Below are 21,649 nucleotides of genomic sequence, written 5' to 3' on the forward strand. Positions count from 1 at the left end.
GTATGAGACATCATACTTGCAGCATCAAGAGATAGAACACAGTTTAAATGATTAACAATAGATAACTGAAAGCTGGCAGGTGTACATGCTGAGAAACTTAAAGCATAGATGTGCTACCTTCTTGGCTTGGAAAGAACTGCACTAAAAGATGGCTGCAAGATGAAAACATATACCGAGCTACCACAGGGGAGAAGCATTTTCCCTACTCAGTTTTGCAGGCTGTTGGAGCCTGCACTTTGTCTCTTCATGTTCTCTGTGTACTCAGTTACAGTGTGTACAAATTGAATACTATCAAAGAAGACTTATTTCACCATCTCTAAGTGACCAGCTAAGTAACACTCAAAAATAACTGTAACCAAATATACAAACAAACATGTCGCTTTTACATGTTTTACATTTAGAATCTGATTCATATAAATTCAAATGTTGAGTCCTGCACCTTAAACCAGGCTTTGAAGATTTGAAATACCTCACCAATTTTGAAATCATATTATATCCCGGACATATTGAGGTACTTTTTGAAGATATTTTAAACGTGCCCGAGCTACAAGATTTAAAACCATGGCACATCACACACTACAGAATATTATAAACATTAGCATTCCAGAGGGAGCAATCAAGGAGCAGTACAATGCCTCCTGTATTCCCACAGGATCTCATGGGAAAGGAGATGTAAACAAAATGGAGACAGGTGAAACAACTTTCTCTTCTGTTAGTAGTATCAACAAAAAACAAAAGCATTAAGCCTAACCAGCCTTCGTTAGAAGAGGTCAACACTGGTTGTCTACTCTTCATTGAGAACTGGAGGTCAGGTTTAATCTCTGTCCTAAGACCTATATCAGCATTGTAACCTTTAACAATGTTTTGTTAAACAGCCCCATTCCTCATCCTACCAAGGACCACAACCACATACAAGTGTTCAATCTGTTGAGGACATTGCTCAATATATGTGAACTTACTTGAAGCCTGTGCTCAAAGCCTTTACGAAACTGAATGACAACTGCTTGTCATCCAAGGGAATGTGTAGTTGAACATGAAGGGGCTCTCCACTTGCACAACAGGCCCCCCCAACCGACCAACAATGGCAGCATCATGGATGTCTAAGAAAGAACTCGCTGTGTGCAAGGATTATGACATCACGTCCTAAACCCTGGCTATTATCATATTTTTTCTCTCAAGATGTTGGCTCGGTTAAGCTATGCAAATAATTGTTTGCTCGGCTTTGTGAGGGTGTAAGATAGCCAGCAGGAAAAGCTCGAAAAGCAACCGCCTCTTTTACTAATGCTAACTCCCACAGTACTCTCTGTACAGGTGGTATATTCTGTTCTATCCTGATTGGCTGCTAACAAAGTGAGAATATTGAATTTCAAAGTCAAAAAGAGGAACATCACACAGAAGCATCACCTGCTAGGATAAGCATTAAGTTACAAAGTTAGTCTTTGTTGCCAGAGGACATGAAGGTTAAGTAGTTCTAATCAAGATCCTAGCTGTCTTCTTTCAACCATATCAACTTGTAATGTTAGGATCCTGAGAGATTTAACCTGGAAGGACAACTAAAGTTTCTGTAGAATCCTGGGTATTTATTCACTAAGGGTAAATAATACATAACCGAGTCATTTCACATAGAGAGTAAGACATAAGGAAGAGGCTGACATTTTGGAATGGCACTTCGTAAATAGGAAGGATCAGGTACAGAAGTACAGGAATCAAGCAAAAACAGTTCACGACACACTCATGGGCACACTTCCTACTTACAGCCGACTTCCTTAGCGTCAACCTATTCGTTGTTACGCGAATACCAAGTGACATAACACGTATTATTAGAAGATAGCTGCCCTCTGCATTAAGGCGATGAGAGGGTATCTTCGGGAACGGGCACAAAATGAGTCAACTTCAACAAGACAGGAAGCTACCCATCATTGAAGCCACGGCTACAACCACATGCAACGTGAACTAACCACTGACAGGTTTACTATTAGTCAAATGTTAGAAAAGTCTGACATCCCTTAGGAGAAGTAGAGCCAAACATGAACCTTGTGTCCACATTACATAGCGCACATTACACCTTGCAAACAGCCAGCTAACCCCCAGCTAGCTCACTCTGAGAGAAAGGGCAACATATTGGGTTGACACCACAGCAGTAGCTTCACCTTGGCTGACAGGATTTAAGGGTTAAATGAAGATTTAATTCAACAGCCGCATGGAGTCCTGTGTGAAGGTGTTGAGGCCATTACAGACTGGATCCCACCGCCGATAGATCGGGACATGATGCAGTTCAGGCCCTCTTGAAGCATTTGGATTATCAAGCTAGCGAGTGCCCTCCGGCGTTAGCTAGCTACCTGACAGTTTCTGTCATACTTACTTCGGGTACTACCTAGCTTTTTAAAAAAAAAAGTACAGCAGCACAAATGTGGGCTTTCTGTAAAGACGTGAAGTGTCAACTCGGGATAACACGCTGTCACTGTGATGGTGACCCGGGGGGCGAGAACACAACACGACTGTCTGAGGAGTTTCACATCCCTAGCACCCAGCAGGTAGTTAGCCGGGCTACAGGGCATGCTAACCGCGCTAGCTCCCTTAGCTGCTGACAGGCACAACCCCGGCGCACTGAGGGGCTGCGACTTCCTCTGCAGCGCCACAGTGAGAGTTGTCAACGTGGATGCGATCGAACCCCGGGCCGCCGGCCCCGCGTACAGACACTATCACACACTCGCGCCGACATTTTGTCCCCGGGAGATACTTACGAGCCGTAGTGGTGTCAGAAAACGACCGGATTCGCCTCTGTTAGCAATGGAGGGAGGAACACACTAGACATGCAAAATGGTGGCTACTCCAGCCTCGGCGCATCGACAGCAGGCGGAGGGTTACACTGAGGGAGCGCAGAGGTTTTGGGAAAGAGGCGCGGACTGGCTGTCGCACCGGGCTCGACCTCCTCACGCTGACCGCACACTAACCGCAGCCGTGCCCGGGATCGCACCTGATATGCCCGTGTTCACTGGACACCATGGGTAATGACCGATCCGCGTCTTCTTGTCTGTCAGAGCTGTAGCTAGTCGATCGCCTTTGCTATTCATTTGCTAGTTTTGCCGTTTTGCTAGTAAGCGTCTCCTCCACAATTAAGGGCTAACGGGCTTGATAACGTTAGCCAGCTCGCCAACGTTATATCGTTGATTGCATTAGTTATCAGTGTGATTATCGGTTTGCGCGTTGATGTGTGTCACCTGCCACTTGTCTCACGTAAATAGCATGACACGACGAGATTGTGTGTTTGTTTTGTTTTTTGCGATGCCGTATTTTCTCTCCATCTCGCGGAGGAACACGTTTCCAGACCTGTCGAGGTTGTGCTGCGGTCCGTTTACTCGTGGCAGTCAGTGATGACGACTTCGTGTGATGTTGTGACATTATCCTTCCAGTGGTGTGTAGCGCCCTCTAGTGTTCACATCGCGCTGTTGAAGAGCCACTGACGCTGTAGGTTGGGTTTAAAGGTATAAACTCTGTTAAATATACAGATACTGGACTGCATCAGGTTTGGTTTGATGTGTAAGTAACTTTTATAATCTACATTGATATAAGATTGAGATTAAGATCGAAATAAATTTGGGGTGAAGTCAGGTGGAAGTAACATACCAATCCACTTAGCTCTAACGAATGATACGTCACAATAACAAAAAATGAAAAGTGATATAACAAAAAACTAATTTGGTGTCATTGAATATAAAAATGTTCGAAGGCTTTTAAAAGGTATCTTATCCCTTTTGCCTAGGATTAGACCAGTGACTGTTGTGGGATGTGAGGATTTCGATTTTCAAGTTTTATTTGTCATATGTAAGTTAGCACAGGGTCAACAGAACAGAAGTCAAATATATCACAAAACTAAAAAACTCTATACATTTAAAGGAGTAGTGTGACAATCGTTGCAAACGAAGTAACAATTTCAACTGCATGGAGTGTGTGTATCAGTTGTTTCACATTTTTCTAAGTAAAGCGGATGTGCAGAGGGTTGTTAGTCATGAGTTGATTTTGAGTTTGGGAGCCTGATAGTTGAAACTGTTCTTTCATTCATTCATGTGCTTGGGGCCTGACTGTCGTAAAATGATCATAAACCTGTCAGAGACGAGTTCTGTGTTAAATGGTAAACAGGGTCCGTTAAAAACAGGGTTTCTAGAAACTTTAAAGGAGATCTGTAAATTGTTGTCAGTTAATTGTTTGTGAAGAGTCTAATAAGGCCTTTCTTATTGGAAATACTTTGTGTATCCTCAAGACGTTTTCTGAATTGTGCAGCGCTCTTTCCCGACTCATTCTTTTAAGATTGGTGTGCATGAATCATCATTAATGTTTTCCAGACTTGTTCAAGCCCACACCCATCAGGTCACCTTTTCATATTTCTGACCGGCCCGCCCATCGGCTTTTCATCTGGGTGAACAATCAGCATTCCTGCTCATTCAATCAGTGGCCTGTATCACACATGCATACAATACAATGTTACCCTGGCAACGTTACCGTGTAAAATTCAAAGCTTGAGAGCGTAGACTTAAATACAAAGGGTCTGTTCACAAGTCACAAAGTAATAAGTGGTAAGCTGCAATGCTGATGAGTTTGGTTTAATGGGACCTCTTTGCCTCTGATATCTACTTCAGTGAATTGTCTTGATCTTCTGGTGAGCGGTTCTTCAGCCTTCACCAGGGAATATCTAACAGAGCCTGATGAGAGGATTTAGAGCTACTTTTAGTTCTGGGGAGAAGTGACTCAGAAGCTCAGCCCGGTAGCTCCATATGCCATATCACGCAGAGCCTCAAAGGTCAACAGTGAAGTTTTAATATAATTTCTAATCCAGACAGGTTGATAGGTGCTGAACATCAGGGAGATATGTGTTTGGACTGGACAGTTTGTGCAACATAGGTAATCTACAAAGGCTCTTTAATGACGTGTATTCGGAAGCTATGGCAGGATACAGCTTCCTGTTGTGTTTTATGTCTGTTTAATGAAAACCAACACAAACTTAAATGTTTCACTTGTGCTAAATCATTAAATAGTGGTAAAAATATGCTCATTGATTTCCTACATCTACTATTACTGCTGCTACTACAAATATAAAAAATATAATTTCTAGAGAAAATATCGTTTATGGGTTTTATTATATTATTAACTAAGGAAATATGTATTTATTCCCAAAAAAGTTTGATGATTAATAGGCTCAACTGTTTGTTGTCTTCAGCAGTGATGTTTGATGTGATTACAATATTAAAAATATTCAATTACATTTTTGTATGTATGTAGTATATTAATATATTACACAATAATTATAGTATCGAAATATATATTATATGTTATTATATATATATATTATAAGATAAAACATTTTTTTTATTGAAATAGCAGCAGATTGTAAAAAGAGTGAATGAAAGTACATAATAGAATAAAAGTAGTAAAAAAGTTAATAAATAAAAATAGGCATGAAAGTATTGATAATATGGAGATATGTAGACAATATAGAGGTTTTACTACAGACATAACAGTCTTGGTAGAGAGAACAGTATAGCAAAGGATGAATGATTGAATCAGGTAGAATATAAAAAATACACCATTATAAAAAACGGTTCAATGTTATATTTATATTGTTGCATAGTTTCACTCCATCGTCGCCTTATCTCCCACACGCCTTGAACGCCGCAGCACAGTATCTTTAACATCCCCTGCATATCCCATAATCCTGTTCGGCGGGTTTACGCTGGAGATCAGCTGAGCTCGTGCATCTCTGCAGTGAGCGCGCGGGTGCTGGCGGCGGAGGATCTGCGCGGCACGGCTCGGCTCGGACATCGTGTGAACCCCCCACTCCCCGCCCCTGCTCGACCGGAGACGGGGTGTGATTCCCGGCTGGGAGAATGTGACGCCTCGGGGTCTCCGGTGTTTTTTTTTTAACTCACGAGAACGAGCGGCGGACCGTTTTTTCTGTGGTTGTGTCGATCTTCGGTTCTTCGGTCGTCCCCTCGCTGCGGAGACACCTAGACGGAGCTGGACGGGCAGGAGGAGATCCGCGTGTGTGGCTGATCCGCGGTTCTATAATATGTCCAGGAGAAAACAGACCAACCCCTTCAGAGTTGACTGTAGGTATCCCGGGTTCCAGCTCGGTGACGGGGGGCGGGAGAGTTTACACCCAGCGTCCCCGGCACTGATGCGTTCGAACCTCCTCACATAGCATCACACTCTCATGGTGTGTCCCGGCTGCAGCTGAGATCTGGAGACTCTGCAGGTCTCTCAAGCTTGGAGAGGAAACACAGGAACTCACCTTTAATTGGCTGAGTCATTATTAATTTCCTTTTACATTATGCATTTTTCCACCTCTTGAGAATTTAAATGGACAAATTTACACATGAATGGAAATAAAAGGAAGGATTGAACTGCAACTCAAATTAAACCTGAGTCAGTGTGAATTGTCTATCAAGAAAACTATTTTAAAAGCAGTTTCTGCTGCTTAATCAAACTCAGAAATGTTTGTTGGTGTCCTTAGTGTTTTCAAACATGGTTTTTCCAACACAATATCTAATTTCAAATTGATTATCTATGAAAACTCTCGATTGCTGCGCTAGGACAAGAGTTTATAATACCTTAACTTTACCTTTACTCCCTCCAGTCATTCTGTGGCAGACCCTGTTTCTGATCTCCGGGTTTTGTTTAAAGTTTCATCTCTGCCGAATATCTCAGTCACATCATGTCACAGGTTTTAAATAAGACGTGGGTTTGATTCGCACCATAACTCAGCTTGATATTACACCGTGATCAGAGCGGACTGGGGTGACCACTTTGTCCCTGTGTGGAGCTGCTCTTTACAGCAGCAGCTAAATATTCTAAATATGTGCCATTGCTTTTTTTTATTTTTACATGATGGTTTCTCTGAAAATGTTACTTCTCCCTTTCTTCCTCTGTGCAGTGACATACCTTCAGTGTTTGTTGCTGCACTAACACCGTTCATGTATGTTCACACTGATGTTGGGCTGCAGCAGGCAGACGTATTGTAATCGGGGCTGTCACAGTGATAACTCAGGCAGTTTTAATCTAATTTGGATTAAATTTGGCAAATTGATCGCTAGCAGGGTCAGGACCTGTGCTATCGATTTTTTTTTTTTACTTACCAAATCCATCAAAGGTCAAGGTCATAACATGTGGTTGAATTGGTGGTTAATGCAGTTACAATTTCAATTTATTTGTCAATCAGTAAAGTCCATCTGTGCTTAAACATTTTAACAATGTAGCACAAACTGAATATTTAAGACTGCATGCAGCGGGGGCTCCACATCTTTCTGAATTCATTTCTGGTTTAGAACTAAAGCAATTCGCCAATTCTAGAATTTGTCAATTGACAGCAAATGGAGTTGAAATCATCTTGAAATCTCCAAACGAAGACACCAGCCATTATTCAGCTTCTTTGGTTTAATGATATTAGTAATCTGGATATGGTAGTAACAGTTGGGTGTATTGTAATTGGTGGTGTGTGTATCTGCTTGTCTGTCACAGCCATGACTTGGGCAGCTTTAATCCAATTTGGATTCAATTTGTGAAGTTGGTTGGGTGCAGGGTCAGGACCGGCACTATTGATTTTTGTTTTCTCAAATCAGTTAAAGGTCGAGGTCTCAACATGGGATCAGGAGTTTTATCCGAATGCATGGCTAGTACCACACAGAATGCTCATATACATACATGTACAAGTGAAATAGTCTTTATGGTAATAATGTGGGAAACTATGAAAAAGACACAATGCGTGGGAAGCGTGTCCCTGAGTGCATTTGTGATTTTGTAAGGTTTGGTCATATAAAACAAACTGTTTTGCATATGTCACCTGAGCCTTTGGGAAATTAAATTTCCCTACCCGGACATTTATTGTCCCGGTGATTCAGCGGTTATTTGATCAACAGAATCATCAGTAACAGAGATGAGCCTTATTTGAGGTTGCAGACTCACTGAATAACCTTGATTCCTCAAGAGGAGGAGAATACATTTGATTGAAACAGCAGGAATTCTAGGGGGAGCCCTGATGTAGATATATTGCTGGTGTCATCCTGTCCCGTCCTGTCCTGCCCCCCCCCCTGTGTGGCTTTGCCCTCTGCCCCCTGAATCCCCTTGTTGGTGGACAGCGTGCTGACCTCAACACGTCTCAGACCTCAGGAGGGGATTTCCCTGTGTAATCTACTGGAGTTGTGTACGCTGCCGCCCTCCTTTCTAAACATAGTGCGTTTAAACTGCAGTTGAAATACATGTTGCACTTGTGGCTGCTGTAATCCCTGCGAGCTAATGAGCTCATTTTCTGCTCTCGAACACGTCTCCACGAGTCGGGAGTGGGAGCTGAACACCCACAAGAGGGGATCGTGTAATGTAGTGCTGGCTCGTATCGTTAGTGCACCTCACGCTGCGATAAACGGCATAACAACGTTTGGACTGACAAGCGGTACCCCCCCCCCCCCCCCTACTGTGTCACCAGAGTGTGAGTTCACACACTGCGTTTTCATACATTGCTACTCTCGTCTGCTTTAGCTCGATTGTTTCACTTTGTCTTTTCATTCGAGGTATGAATTGCCTCAGAGCTGCCCCCCCCCCCCCCCCCCCCCCCCCCCCCCCCCACCGGAGAGGGTCAAACCAGACAGACAGACTGACAGACCAGACAGGCAGGGAGACAGTCTGACAGGCAGGCGGACAGACACAAAAGCACACACACAAACACACACAGAGCATTCCAGACAATAATACAACCGTGATGTCTGTCTTGCCATTTGTTTTCCTCCTTGACTTTGAGTCACAGCCCCACCAGGAAACACAGCATCATATAGAAGTTGATGAGGACTTGGAGGTGGTGCTTCCATCAGGTCAACAAATACATAGATATCAGTTTGTTTAACAGTTTTAAACATTTGAACTTAAAAGAAGATGATGTCCCCTGCGTGCTCACACTTGTCTCGGTCTTGTTGCCAAATAAGTTTGTACACGATTTAAGGTCAGGGTGTCAAACTTTCTTCTGGGAAAATTTGGTTTATCACTTCATCTTCCTTTCTATGAGGTCAGGTGAGCTGTGTCATAGTGAGAATTGATCACTTCTAGCTCCCCCCCACTCTTGTTGTGCTCGGTGTGTCTGTGCTCAAGACGGGGGGGGGGGGGGGGGGGCAGAACTTCCTCCAGACTTAGTTAGTGTTGTGTGTGTTTTGGACGGGACTGTCGCTGTAAAGGCGAGGGGAAAGGGGGCTTTGAATTCATCAGGACCCCCATTGCTCGGTGTTTGAGACGAGTTTTGGCATTCTATCTTTTGTCTGTTTTGTTTTGCGCCCTCCCCACCCTTCTCTTCCTCCACCTCCTCCTCCTCCTCCTCCTCCTCCTCGTCTCTCCCTCTTCAATGTGTCTGTTGGCTGATGAGTTTGTCTCTTTGTCTGGATTCAGTCAGACACTGCGTCACCTCCTGCCTACAGACACACAGACTCAGAGATAACATCACAGTGGCACAGACCAGGCGGGGTGGGGGGGGGGTTGTTCTAGGAGAGACAGATGTACAGACAGAGCTCTAGCAGCGGGGGGATGGGTATCTCTCACACATCAATCTTTGGCTACGTGCCGTCCATGCAGCCAGCTTGTTGTAGTATAGTTTTAATACTTCTGACCCACTCTGCCAACGCTAATGGGATGCAATGGGATGCGTATGCATCTATGGGAAAAGTGCTAAACTGGGTTCACACACCAACTTCTCACCAGTAGCCCAGGAGCAGATTGACAAACTTCAATATTATACCTCACACACACAGAAAGAGCCAGTGAAATAGCTCAGGATTGTCATGGGGGCTGTAATTACTTCTGTCAGACTCAGGTAACTGAAGTCAGGATCTCTCTCCTATCTCTGATCTGTGTGGTAACAGAGCTCACCAGGGAGGAACGATGGACTTCAAGATATGGTTCATTTAAGCTTTCTGAGGTGGGAGGCTCTCGCGTGTGGATGCCGGAGGAGCTTCCACTGCAACTGTCTCCACCGAGGCAGTTTAATACTTGTTTTCAGGGTCAAGTGTAATAATAACAAAGGTGGAGGTATTTTATCTCCATCCCGCAGCCGCCAGCGCGACTGTGAAACCGAGAGTGGCGTCACAAAGAGTTAAATGAGCCACATATGGGCTGCCATGGAATGAAGCTTCATCCTCCCCCTGTGAGCCGATGCTATAGATATGGAAGTAGTCAGAGCTCGGTACAAGCAGGGAGGACAGAGGGCGAGCCAGGCTGTTCATTGTGTGGGTGGTACTGAGCGAGAGGGAGAGAGAGAAACACACTGAGTAGCAAGGCAGTTAGCTGGAGGAAAACAGTGCAGGCTGCTTCTCCCCCCCCCCCCCCCCCATGGGACTGCAGCATGGCTGTCGAACAGCGCTAGCATGTATCTGCGAGTGTGTATATGCGTGTGAAAAAATGGGGGTTGGGATGCAAATGAAGTGTGTGCACGTATGTCAGGGAGCTCGCTGGATGTGCTTTCATTATGCTGCAGTGTCGGAGGGTTCACGTGGAAGCAGCAGGATCGATGAAGACGGTTTCCTGGTGCACATGTTGGTTGAATCCCAAAAGTCTTGAGACTAATGTGGAATTGTATAAATAGAGTATTTTTTTCCCCCCAGAGGTTTTTGTTGCTATTATGTGTTTTTGTGAATAACCGGATGGGGAAATGTTCCGAGAGGCCTGGATACACGGTGCGTCTTAAAAACGTTAAAGAGTGTTATGAACAACAGTGGATGCTGTTTCTATGGAGATAAAGCACCCGCGCTGGAAGAAATGCATGTGTGGAAATTTGGCTTCTCGTCTTTTATTATTTATACATTTTTTACTTAATATAGTGATATGAGATTATTAGTTCTATCATTTGAAAAGCAGATTATGTATGAAATCAGTTCCTCAACACGAGGCGATGCCCCCGTGGTGCACAGTCATAGCAGCGTCTGTCTGTAGGCACACTTGTTTGTTTGTCTGTGCTTCACTGTGTTCAGGAAATTGAGCGCGTTTCCATAGACAGAGGCAGACTCCTGTGTTGTGAAACTTCATCGAGTGGTGTTGGTTTTCATTCATGTGTTCAGCACCTTTTCCAGGTCTATGAAATTGTATTCCTTCATTGTCGTATACCAACCATCGATCCTAAGCCTTTTCTCAAACAATGATGCCAAAGTGTTTCTCCGTCAAACTTCTTTATCTTCAGCAGATTCATTTCAATTAGGTCTAGATAAGAATCCTCTGTTACTAAAGGTATATGTAATTTCCTATAAATCATCATAGTAGATATCCCTGTTTACTGTATAGGGATAGAATACATTTTGTATATAATAATTTAAGGACGTTTTCATGGATAAACCAGATGGTAATGACTTGTTCTGCTAATCCAGCAAACTACACATCACACTGATTCAAAAATGATATTAACACTTCAAACAATATACTTAACACACCCAAATTATTAATGGGTGCATATGCATAATATTAGCAGGACTGCAAAATATCTGTTGATGTTATTTGGTAAATGCATCATTTCTATATACATATAATGGCAACAGTTATACTATGTATGGAGCTCTTCTAGTCTTGCCGACCACTAAAAGCGTTTTACAGTTCAAGTCATTCACCCGTTCACACACACATTCATACAGCGCCTCCACACACAGCTCTCTTTCTATCACAGAGCATTCAGACACTGTGGATCAAGGACACTTTGTATGTGTACTTGAGGAGCTGTGGAGCGACCCACTGCCTTTCTGACCCGCTCCACCTCCTCATCCCGAGTCTGTATTGTATCTCACACTTACCGTTATATGCGGGCTGAGATTTTTCTATATATTGTCATGCAGGTTGAGTATTCACAGACCTCCGACTCTAGTCACCTGTCCTACCTGGGGTTACCTGACAGGCATCACTTTTCTTCCCCCGTCAGAATAGTCCACTTACTCTATTGTCTTTCTTTCTCCAGGGCCATTCCACACTTCAGGCATCACAGGAATACAGCACACTATTAACATGGACGGCAGGGACGAATTCCCCGAAGACAGTGAATGCTGCAGCAACAACTCCCGGGAAGTCCAAGGGCAGGATAGCATCACAGGTACAGGATGGAGGGATGGGGACGGGGACGGGGACGGACTGGCCGGACTCTGTAGGAACATCCTCGGACTGAGGGGTGTTAGTGAGAGTAAGCCCTGCTCTGTGTTCTGTTGTCCGTCTGTATTGATAGGGATGTGTTTGCCTCCGTAGAAGACAGCGACAGTGACCTCGACAACCACGGGGAAGACTCGTCCTCCAACACCTCCGCCGACGACCACATGTCCACCAACAGAACACCGTGCCGCCTCCAAGGAGCGGGAGTCAAAGAGGTGAGCGGGCTGGTATAATAATGACATACACAGTAATCTGGGTGTGTTTATTTTCATATGTATTATTTATAAATTGGCCTTTTTGGCCTCGAAAGCGAAAGAGAGGAAGCTGGGGGAGAGAAGGGGAATGACATTCAGAAAAAAGCCCCAAGTCGAAGTGGGAACTTGAGGCTTATTTATGCTCTACGTTAGATAAGAGCCTCCTGTCAGTACTCTGTTTAAATTCCGTCCATACTTGTGCACGTCCTCTGCTGACATGGATGGAAAAGACCAAACTTCGATGATGACAGAACTTTTTGAGGGAAGACCTTGTGAGTTTGTAAGAAACTACAGACATCTACTGTATATGCTGGTTCTTCACCCGGGCCCAGGGACAAACAGCCTCTTCTTTAGGAGGAACATTATCACAACCTCCTCCCCCCTCCACACGTATGTTGTTGTCAGGAAGTCTTGACTTTGGCGCAGTGGAAGTACGTGGGCAGATACATCGTTTGAAACCGACTCGTTTAGTATGTAAAGGTCACGTAAACGAACCTTTACTGCTCGAGGCTTATGTGCCTGAACCATTTGCCATTTCCTCCCCTACACTTTTTAACGTGATCTTATTGTACTCCTTTGTGCCACTGTCGTATTTGCTGCAGCTTTAACAGGTTTAATCTTAGTCACAGGTCCACCTACTTCGGGTTTCTTATCTCATGTGTTGTACATGTGAGAAGAGTAGCAGATCATTTGTTGAACTGTGAGGTCAGCTCCGACAGAAGGTATTGTTATCAGTCATGTGACATTTCCTTCTCATCTGCTAAAACCTTTCTATACCAACTGGATTTCACCTACAGTGAGCAGAGCCACAAATCTTCAACACCCATTCGAATTTGCTTTTGACCATTTTTTTGTAAACTTAAAACTTACCACCAGAAAGTAAAAGTTCCAATCACTCAGATGTCCTTCATATAGACTTGAATAGAACAACACCTGGCTGAGGTGAATATGTTTTCTGCTCAGACCTTCTGTTTGAAAATGTTCTATATTTCATCTCGTGCGTGAGTCACAGATGTGACAGCAAACCGCATCATCGTGACACTCGTAGTGAGTCACTGGGGCTTGTGAGGATGTTGCTCATTCATCCACTCAACACATCGCCTGAAAGTAGTGAGACGAATAGTGACAGAAACGTCCGTCTCAAATCACACGATAAAAAAAAACGCCTATCTCCCACAAATGAGTGAAAAGCGATTCTATAATGGATTAACCTTTACTTTCCAGAAATTGTTGTGAAATAATATAAACATGGATATGATAACATTGCTTTGGAGTGAAAGTGATGTCGCAGAAACACTTGCCTACATTATTGGATTTTCTCCTGAAGTGTGTGTTTTTAATGGTGTTCTGTTTTCTACAGGAGAGTGAGGACGGGGCCGAGCACACCTTTGTCTGTCCCCTCTGCCCGCTGGATTTCAGCAGCCCTGAGAAACTCATCTCCCATGTCTACCAGGTGAGGACAACCTCGGCTCCTCTGTCCTGCTCTAGTACAGAGCTGCAGTGGGTTTCTAACAAGGCTGCAGTCGCTTATCGTGTTTAAAAGCCTCTCAAGTAGCTGTCGGCCTCAGTACTTCAGTGAAGGGCCGGTTTAGGCGTTGACTTGTAGGATCTGATCTAGTGCTTCTTGTGTCTTGTTTAACTGTACAGCAGCCTTGCAGTTTGCAGTGTAAGGGCTTAATTAAACAGAAAACAATTTATTACTTTCCTCAAAGTAAACCAGAGTGAGATGGTTTACGAGTTAATAAAATGTATTAAAACAAATCACAATAAGTGCTAAATATTTTTAAGGTTATATATTGTAAACTTTTAAAAGTTCTCTCTTTTAAAATGCTGCGGTTTCAAATAGATCTCTTCTTCCGAGCTCTTTTCTTTCTGTTTCCACTCATCTTCCCTTTTCAACTCTAACTAGGTTTCTTCTCTAAAACCTCAGCAGCTGCAGAACTCGCACACTCGCTTTTTTATTTTGCAATTTCAGGCAGTTTGTGCCGTAACTGTGACAGCGGAAATTTATTATAGATGAAATAATTAAGACCAGTTCATGGTACTCATTTGAATGTTATTTGAATTATGGTAAATTGCCTGTCATTTGATTTTATATACACAAAAACAGGGTCAGCCTTCAATTTTGTGTTTTCTCGTATACATATAGAATGGCATTTTTATTTCATTTGGCAGTAGAGACAGAAGATGTGATGTTCATCAGATGCTTTAGTTCTCTTTTGATGAAAACCTAATTTGCCTAAGACCTCTACAGTACAGTATATTAGAATATATATGTTTTTTTTTTCAATCATTGATCATCTATATTTAAAAACAGGTTACTCCTCAATATTTCAGAGCCATATTTCCATTGTTATCTTCTCCATCATGGTTGGTCATGCAAACAAGCTGAAAAGTATTTGATTAAACAACAGTATATATAGAATGATTTTGGATTCAGACAGTTTTTTGTCGTGTATTTTAAACGTGTCTTTTCTTTTTTCCCTCTCTTGTTTTGCCTTCTCTCACAGCACACGGCCATGATGAGCAACACCAAGAGCTACGTGTGCCCGGTGTGTGGGCGAGCCCTGAGTTCGCCTGGCTCGCTCGGACGCCATCTTCTCATCCATTCCGAGGACCGCCTCTCCAACTGCGCTGTCTGCGGCGCACACTTCACAGACATCAACAACTTTAACAGGTTCGGCTCCGTCTTTTCCTATAACTTTATTTTATATTATCAAAGTGTTCAGTGACCTACAACAGATCCTTTTATCAGCATATCAAAATACAGCAGATATTCAAAATGATTTTTGCAGGAATGCTGATTATATCTCTTCAATAAAACACACTGAACTACAATGGAGGAGTTGATGTGTGATATCAGGCCGTATGCAGAACATGACTGATGAATATATTAGAACAGGAATGACTGGTTTAATGGAAATAAACCTGCATGTTGCTTAGCAACTACCATTACCTACTACCCAACTACTATGTCAAATTCAACCAGCACAGACGAGGTCAGGACACACAGCACAGACGAGGTCAGGACACACAGCACAGACGAGGTCAGGACACACAGCACAGATGAGGTCAGGACACACCGCACAGACAGGGTCAGGACACGCAGCACAGACGAGGTCAGGACACACAGCACAGACGAGGTCAGGACACACAGCACAGACGAGGTCAGGACACACAGCACAGACGAGGTCAGGACACACAGCACAGATGAGGTCAGGACACACCGCACAGACGAGGTCAGGACACACAGCACAGACGAGGTCAGGACACACAGCACAGACAGGGTCAGGACACACAGCACAGACGAGGTCAGGACACACAGCACAGACGAGGTCAGGACACACAGCACAGACGAGGTCAGGACACACAGCACAGACAGGGTCAGGACACACAGCACAGACGAGGTCAGGACACACAGCACAGACGAGGTCAGGACACACAGCACAGACGAGGTCAGGACACACAGCACAGACGAGGTCAGGACACACAGCACAGACGAGGTCAGGACACACAGCACAGACGAGGTCAGGACACACAGCACAGATGAGGTCAGGACACACCGCACAGACAGGGTCAGGACACACAGCACAGACGAGGTCAGGACACACAGCACAGATGAGGTCAGGACACACCGCACAGACGAGGTCAGGACACACAGCACAGACGAGGTCAGGACACACAGCACAGACAGGGTCAGGACACACAGCACAGACGAGGTCAGGACACACAGCACAGACGAGGTCAGGACACACAGCACAGATGAGGTCAGGACACACCGCACAGACAGGGTCAGGACACACAGCACAGACGAGGTCAGGACACACAGCACAGATGAGGTCAGGACACACCGCACAGACGAGGTCAGGACACACAGCACAGACGAGGTCAGGACACACAGCACAGACAGGGTCAGGACACACAGCACAGACGAGGTCAGGACACACAGCACAGACGAGGTCAGGACACACAGCACAGACGAGGTCAGGACACACAGCACAGACAGGGTCAGGACACACAGCACAGACGAGGTCAGGACACACAGCACAGACGAGGTCAGGACACACAGCACAGACGAGGTCAGGACACACAGCACAGACGAGGTCAGGACACACAGCACAGACAGGGTCAGGACACACAGCACAGACGAGGTCAGGACACACAGCACAGACGAGGTCAGGACACACAGCACAGACGAGGTCAGGACACACAGCACAGACAGGGTCAGGACACACAGCACAGACGAGGTCAGGACACACAGCACAGACGAGGTCAGGACACACAGCACAGACAGGGTCAGGACACACAGCACAGACGAGGTCAGGACACACAGCACAGACGAGGTCAGGACACACAGCACAGACAAGGTCAGAGACGTGTCAGAAGCTGAGAAAAGAGAACATTCATGAGCTTCCATTGTTCTGAGTTTGGTTGTTACGATCTCAGATCTACAGAAACTACATGTGAGTTAAATGTGGAACGTCTATTTGAGTCTGTCGTTGTTATGGCTGTAATAAACTATGAATATCTGTCAGCTCTCAGGCCATTACCAGTGGACTCCACTCCTCTTCTCGAGACTCAATGTGTGATTTATCTCTGAAACAATTATTTCAGGAAGTGAGTCAGATGAAATGAGTCATTGTTTCCCATTAGAATAAAACGGTTTGACGTCATGTCAATCATAGATAAAGCCTTAACCAGCTAACTAAGTATGTGACGAACAAGAATGCAAGGCAGGCAACTAAATGTTGAAATATTTCAAACAATACGCCATAAACAATGATTGTAGCACCGGTTACAGTTGTGTAAATACTTTGTATAATTCATAGACTTTATTATAAGCGATTTTGATTTGTAAGATATAGAATGTAGGAGGTGACTGTTCCCAAATCTACTGGTGTCTTGAGACTTAAAAAGAAATTTAAGACTAAACCCATGATAATATTGACTTTTCAGCAGTTCAATTTAGTTCAGTTTAAACAAGATCCTTGAGTCGAACCCTTGAGTCGAGGATCTAATGCTTCTAAGAACGACTCCAGGTTGCTCTTTCTCTTTTACCAAGCTGATTAATGCTCTATCCTGTCACAGGGAGAAGCTTAAAGACGTCCTCGAAACAAACAGGATGGATGTCAGTGGTGGAAGGGACTGCTCCATGTCCCCGTCCCTCTCCAGCAGCCCCATGGACAGCCCAGGCTCCGGCTCTCACTCCTGCCATGGACCAGGCCCCAGCCCGAGTTCATGTCAGGGTCCTCGCCCGTGTCAAGCACCCGACCCAAACCCCAACTTATGTCAAGCCCATAGCACCTGCCAGGGACAAGGCCACATCTCCAGCCAGTGTCAAGGCCCCAGGTCATGTCACGGCCTGGGTTCTGGGTCGTGCTCGGGCTCCGACCAAGGACCTGTCTTCCCCTCGCTGCCCGACAGTCTCCTCTCTGAAGGGCCGTCACTCGCATCTATCCCCGATGCGCTTAACTCCTCTTCCTCAGGCCTTCCTCCTATCCCCGACATAATGAGCCCCATGCCGGTGTATCCTGCAGGGGTGCTGCTGGTGTGCAACAGCTGCGTTGCCTATCAGCAGCTGCTGGAGGCCCAGTCGCCGATGCGGAAGTGGGCTCTGCGCAGGAAGAACGAGCCCGTCGAGGCTCGCATGCACCGTCTGGAGCGCGAGCGCACGGCGAAGAAGAACAAGCGGGCGTGTGAGACGGACGAGGAGAAGGAGCTTAGGAGGCTGCGGGACCGCGAGTCCAAGCGCATGCAGAGGATGCAGGAGAGTGAGGAGCAGAGGTCGCGCCGGCTGCAGAGGGACAGGGAGGCCATGCGTCTGAAGAGGGCCAACGAGACGCCGGACAAGAGGCAGACGAGGCTGATCCGCGAGAGGGAGGCCAAGAGGATCAAGCGACGACTGGAGAAGATCGACCCTGCCCTGAGGACCCAGATAGAGCACGATCCCGCCGCCATGGCCGCGCTCACAGCTGACATGAGTCTCTTTCAGTTCCCCTGCCCCATGCCGGTCCCTTCCATGGATAACGGCCTGTTCATGAAGCTGCCCTGATCGCACCAGGCCCCGGGGGGGGAGGGTTTTATGACAAAGTGGCTTCTGAGCAGCATCATTAACCTCTGCACCCTACCAACACGCTGTCGTGGTCGCAGCAAAAACCATTCCTCGCTGGTTTACTCCCAGTGTCTAACAGATTCACAAACTGTACGTTGAATACAGTAAAAAAAACGACATCAGTTTCTAATTTATTACAGTGGAGAAAACCTTGGAAACAGGGTTGAGAATGTTTCATGATGGATGGATGATGACATAAAAGCATGTTGTAAAGAGATTTATCTTGTTTCTGTGGACTCTCAGATTTAACACAGTTCATTCTAGTGGGAGCAGTTGTACTTCCTTTGAGGGGAAAATTAAAAAAAAAGTCTTTTGCACATGGACCTTCAGTAAAAGGGGCCGGGGACTCTGTAGCCCCAGCGCCCTCCTCTCTGGTCCACTCCGCCCGCCCAGTGACTCGGGTTTACCGGTAGCTACACCTCTCTCTTCAAGCTGCCACCGAGGGTCCCTGGGAAGTTCACATTCAGTCAAAACTACTACCTCAGCCGGCGGCGTGGTCCCGTGGCTCACCGCGCTCCCACTCCCAAGCTTCCAAAGCTCTACATGTACTGTTCACTACGACAGAGGACGGGTTGTTTCCCCACAGTTTGTGTTTGCATGGATCACTCAGGCACTTTAATAGGACACAAACATTCACTGGGACGAGCGACTGATGTACAGAAACACACCGGTACTACACAAACTTCTTAGGGTTGATGGTAATGTTTAACAGACACACTCTGAATGTTTTGTCCTATTGAACTCGCCCCCCCCCCCCCCCATCTCCCGAGTTGTACATTTGCTTCTTTACATTCTCTTTGCCAATATTTGTTTTTTTCTTTACGCTGTTAAACCTTTCTTCCAGTGTCGTGAATAATTTTGACTTTGTGTTACAGAGCATTTCTCTGGCTCTCAGAAACCGCTGCTGTTCTTGTACTGTACAATACATTAGTTACCTCTTGTGTATTTCGGGCTCATCACTCACATTAAGGAGTGTTCTGTTAAAGTGGAACAGCACCGGAACACGTTACCCATTACTTGAACTCTGCCCATAAAGATGCATTTGTTTTCCTGATGATGGATCAATGACGATCTGAAAGTGGGTTATTACTCCGTAGAGGAAGATACGCAGATCATGCAACCGCTGCATTCAAGGTCTGCAGTACCTTCAAAATGTCTGAACAGGACCACTTTCATTATATTTCTTCTGTCTGCAGAAACACACTGAGGCTGAATCCAAGTCCGTTCTGGGAAGAGAGATTTTATTCATCGGTATTCATTAACCTCATCACAGCACATATTTATGCAATATGATGTGAATATATATTTTTCTTGTGGAAATATGTGCGTTGCTTTGTTTTCCGTCAAGTGGTATAAAATTATTTTCATGAATGTGTTGAGTTAGAGGCCATGTTTGGATGATCCCATGTTTTAATATCCTGCCTGTAAAGTTACCTCCAGCTTGTCTTGACTTCACCTCACCAGATGCAAACGGTCATAGCGTCGGAGATGAACGTTTGTGAAACACTCTTCTACAGTTATCAGAGACGGGGGACGAGTGCTGGCCCTGTTTGAGCCACTCCTAGACCAGAGTCCCTCGACCTGGCGGCTTGTTGCAGGAAACGTAACGAGTGACGAAGAAAACAAATTGGGATTTTTTTTTCTTGCGTCTCATCCTCAGAGACTCTTCTAGGAGTGCATCAAACCTCTATGCAACAGATGTGTTATTTATTCCAAAAGGGAAATTAAGTCACTTTTCCCTGAAACTATGCAGAATGCGACTTTAATTCAAACAGACTTCAATGTTAAAGAGTTTAGCTTCTCAGGCAATTTAACTCAGTGAGAGGGTTCAGAGCCTCGATGCAACACCCTGGTCCATAAGAATCATTTAGAGGTCGATCACATGACGAGAGAGAGAGACGGGGCTCCGGAGACAGTCTGCCTCCTGAGATGTGTCTCCTCTCTGCGGCTCAGCACATGAAAGCAACAGGGTCTCACTGCCATTCTGCTCATGACACACCGAGGGGGGATCAGTGTTCTCGACAGGTGTCACTTGTCTCTTCTCTCAGACTGAATTCTGGGTATTCTCCGAGGTCGCTCTTGGAAACTGCTGGGATCCCTTTGGTCCCCCCAGCAGCAGAATAACGGGACAGGAAACGTCAGCATCCGAAAAATACTCCCGCTAAGCAAAGTAGGAGGAGCCCGGGAGAGACGTTGGTCTTTTTACACGCAGTACGCTCCGTGTGGATTAAATAAGCACTGCATGTCGTGAAACTGCACTTGTCCTAGAATGGTTCGATATGAGCTTGTGTTCTACTGTTAGTTTATGCCTGCCTGTTTTTTACAGTTAAGTCAAAAGAACAATGTTGTCAATGACGTCGGCCTTTCTATAGTAATTCTATCAGGATTTTCTCTCGATGTCCATGTTTACAGAACAAATCTCGCTGAACAAGGCCAAATGAATGAGCTAAACTGCAAATGAGAACATTCACGCTCGCTGTGATATCAATGCATTCTGACTGGATGGGCCTGTGGGGGCGCCATCCTCTGTTACTGGATTAACAGATGTACAGACCACGATGAAACATGGTGAAGAATGTGGAAATAAACATCTTTATTACAATGACAGTGTCCGGTGTAGTTTTCCTCCTCTGTACAGTGTTGTGCAAGTTCACTACTCTCATGAACAAGTTCAAAGTTCAGTTCATACAAGTAAACATGAATAGTTCACGTTCATAGTTCACCATTTAAATTCTGAACTAGTTCATATTTCAGTTCATTTCATAGTTTTAAGGTGGACAGTGAGAATGAAAGACTTAACTTGTTAAAGAAAAACTTATCCATCACTACCCCTTGCATTTAGTGTCGGAATGTTTATCAGACAGTGTGTAAAAATCCCTCAGATAATAATAAGGTGCATCGGATCTCGGATGTAGTTGCTGAGTCTGCGTCTCTGCTTTTTCTTGCCATCTGTAAATGAGACCGAGAGCTGTTGTGTTGCAGGTATGGCCTGCCCCTTTAAGGAAAGTTTGAAGTGTGTGACGTAGTGCACCAGGGTATTGTGGGAAAATACGCTATAAGTGTGTTTATAAGGAGAAGTGACGACGCACCTGGTGATGAGAGTTCTGCTCCTGCTGTAGATCCGAGAAATAAAGTG

The 21,649-nt window shown here is 45.1% G+C and overlaps 2 protein-coding genes across 5 annotated transcripts in view; one reads left to right on the top strand and one right to left on the bottom strand.

Moving 5' to 3' along the window:
* ap1g1 (adaptor related protein complex 1 subunit gamma 1) overlaps positions 1–2,895 on the bottom strand; it is a 20,777-nt gene extending 17,882 nt beyond the window's left edge. For both annotated transcript variants that reach the window (XM_053426228.1, XM_053426220.1), the window contains exon 1: positions 2,745–2,895. The gene's annotated coding sequence lies outside the window, so the exon portion shown is untranslated. The remainder of the gene's footprint in view (positions 1–2,744) is intronic.
* Positions 2,628–21,115, top strand: znf821 (zinc finger protein 821). Of its 3 annotated transcripts, none has more exons than XM_053426275.1 (6): positions 2,628–3,008; positions 11,963–12,094; positions 12,244–12,362; positions 13,762–13,854; positions 14,912–15,078; positions 17,490–21,115. In XM_053426275.1, the coding sequence occupies exons 1-6, from the start codon at positions 3,005–3,007 to the stop codon at positions 18,451–18,453; spliced, it is 1,479 nt and encodes a 492-aa protein (XP_053282250.1). In that variant the 5' UTR covers positions 2,628–3,004; the 3' UTR covers positions 18,454–21,115. The 3 variants fall into 3 exon arrangements, with proteins under 3 accessions (XP_053282250.1, XP_053282240.1, XP_053282259.1); XM_053426265.1 differs by lacking the exon at positions 2,628–3,008 and adding an exon at positions 5,834–6,104; XM_053426284.1 differs by lacking the exon at positions 2,628–3,008 and having other exon boundaries at positions 12,224–12,362.
* The last annotated feature ends 534 nt before the right edge of the window (positions 21,116–21,649 follow it).

The sequence above is a fragment of the Pleuronectes platessa genome, chromosome 1 (assembly GCF_947347685.1).
Source record: "Pleuronectes platessa chromosome 1, fPlePla1.1, whole genome shotgun sequence".
In the NCBI taxonomy this organism is placed as follows: domain Eukaryota; kingdom Metazoa; phylum Chordata; class Actinopteri; order Pleuronectiformes; family Pleuronectidae; genus Pleuronectes; species Pleuronectes platessa.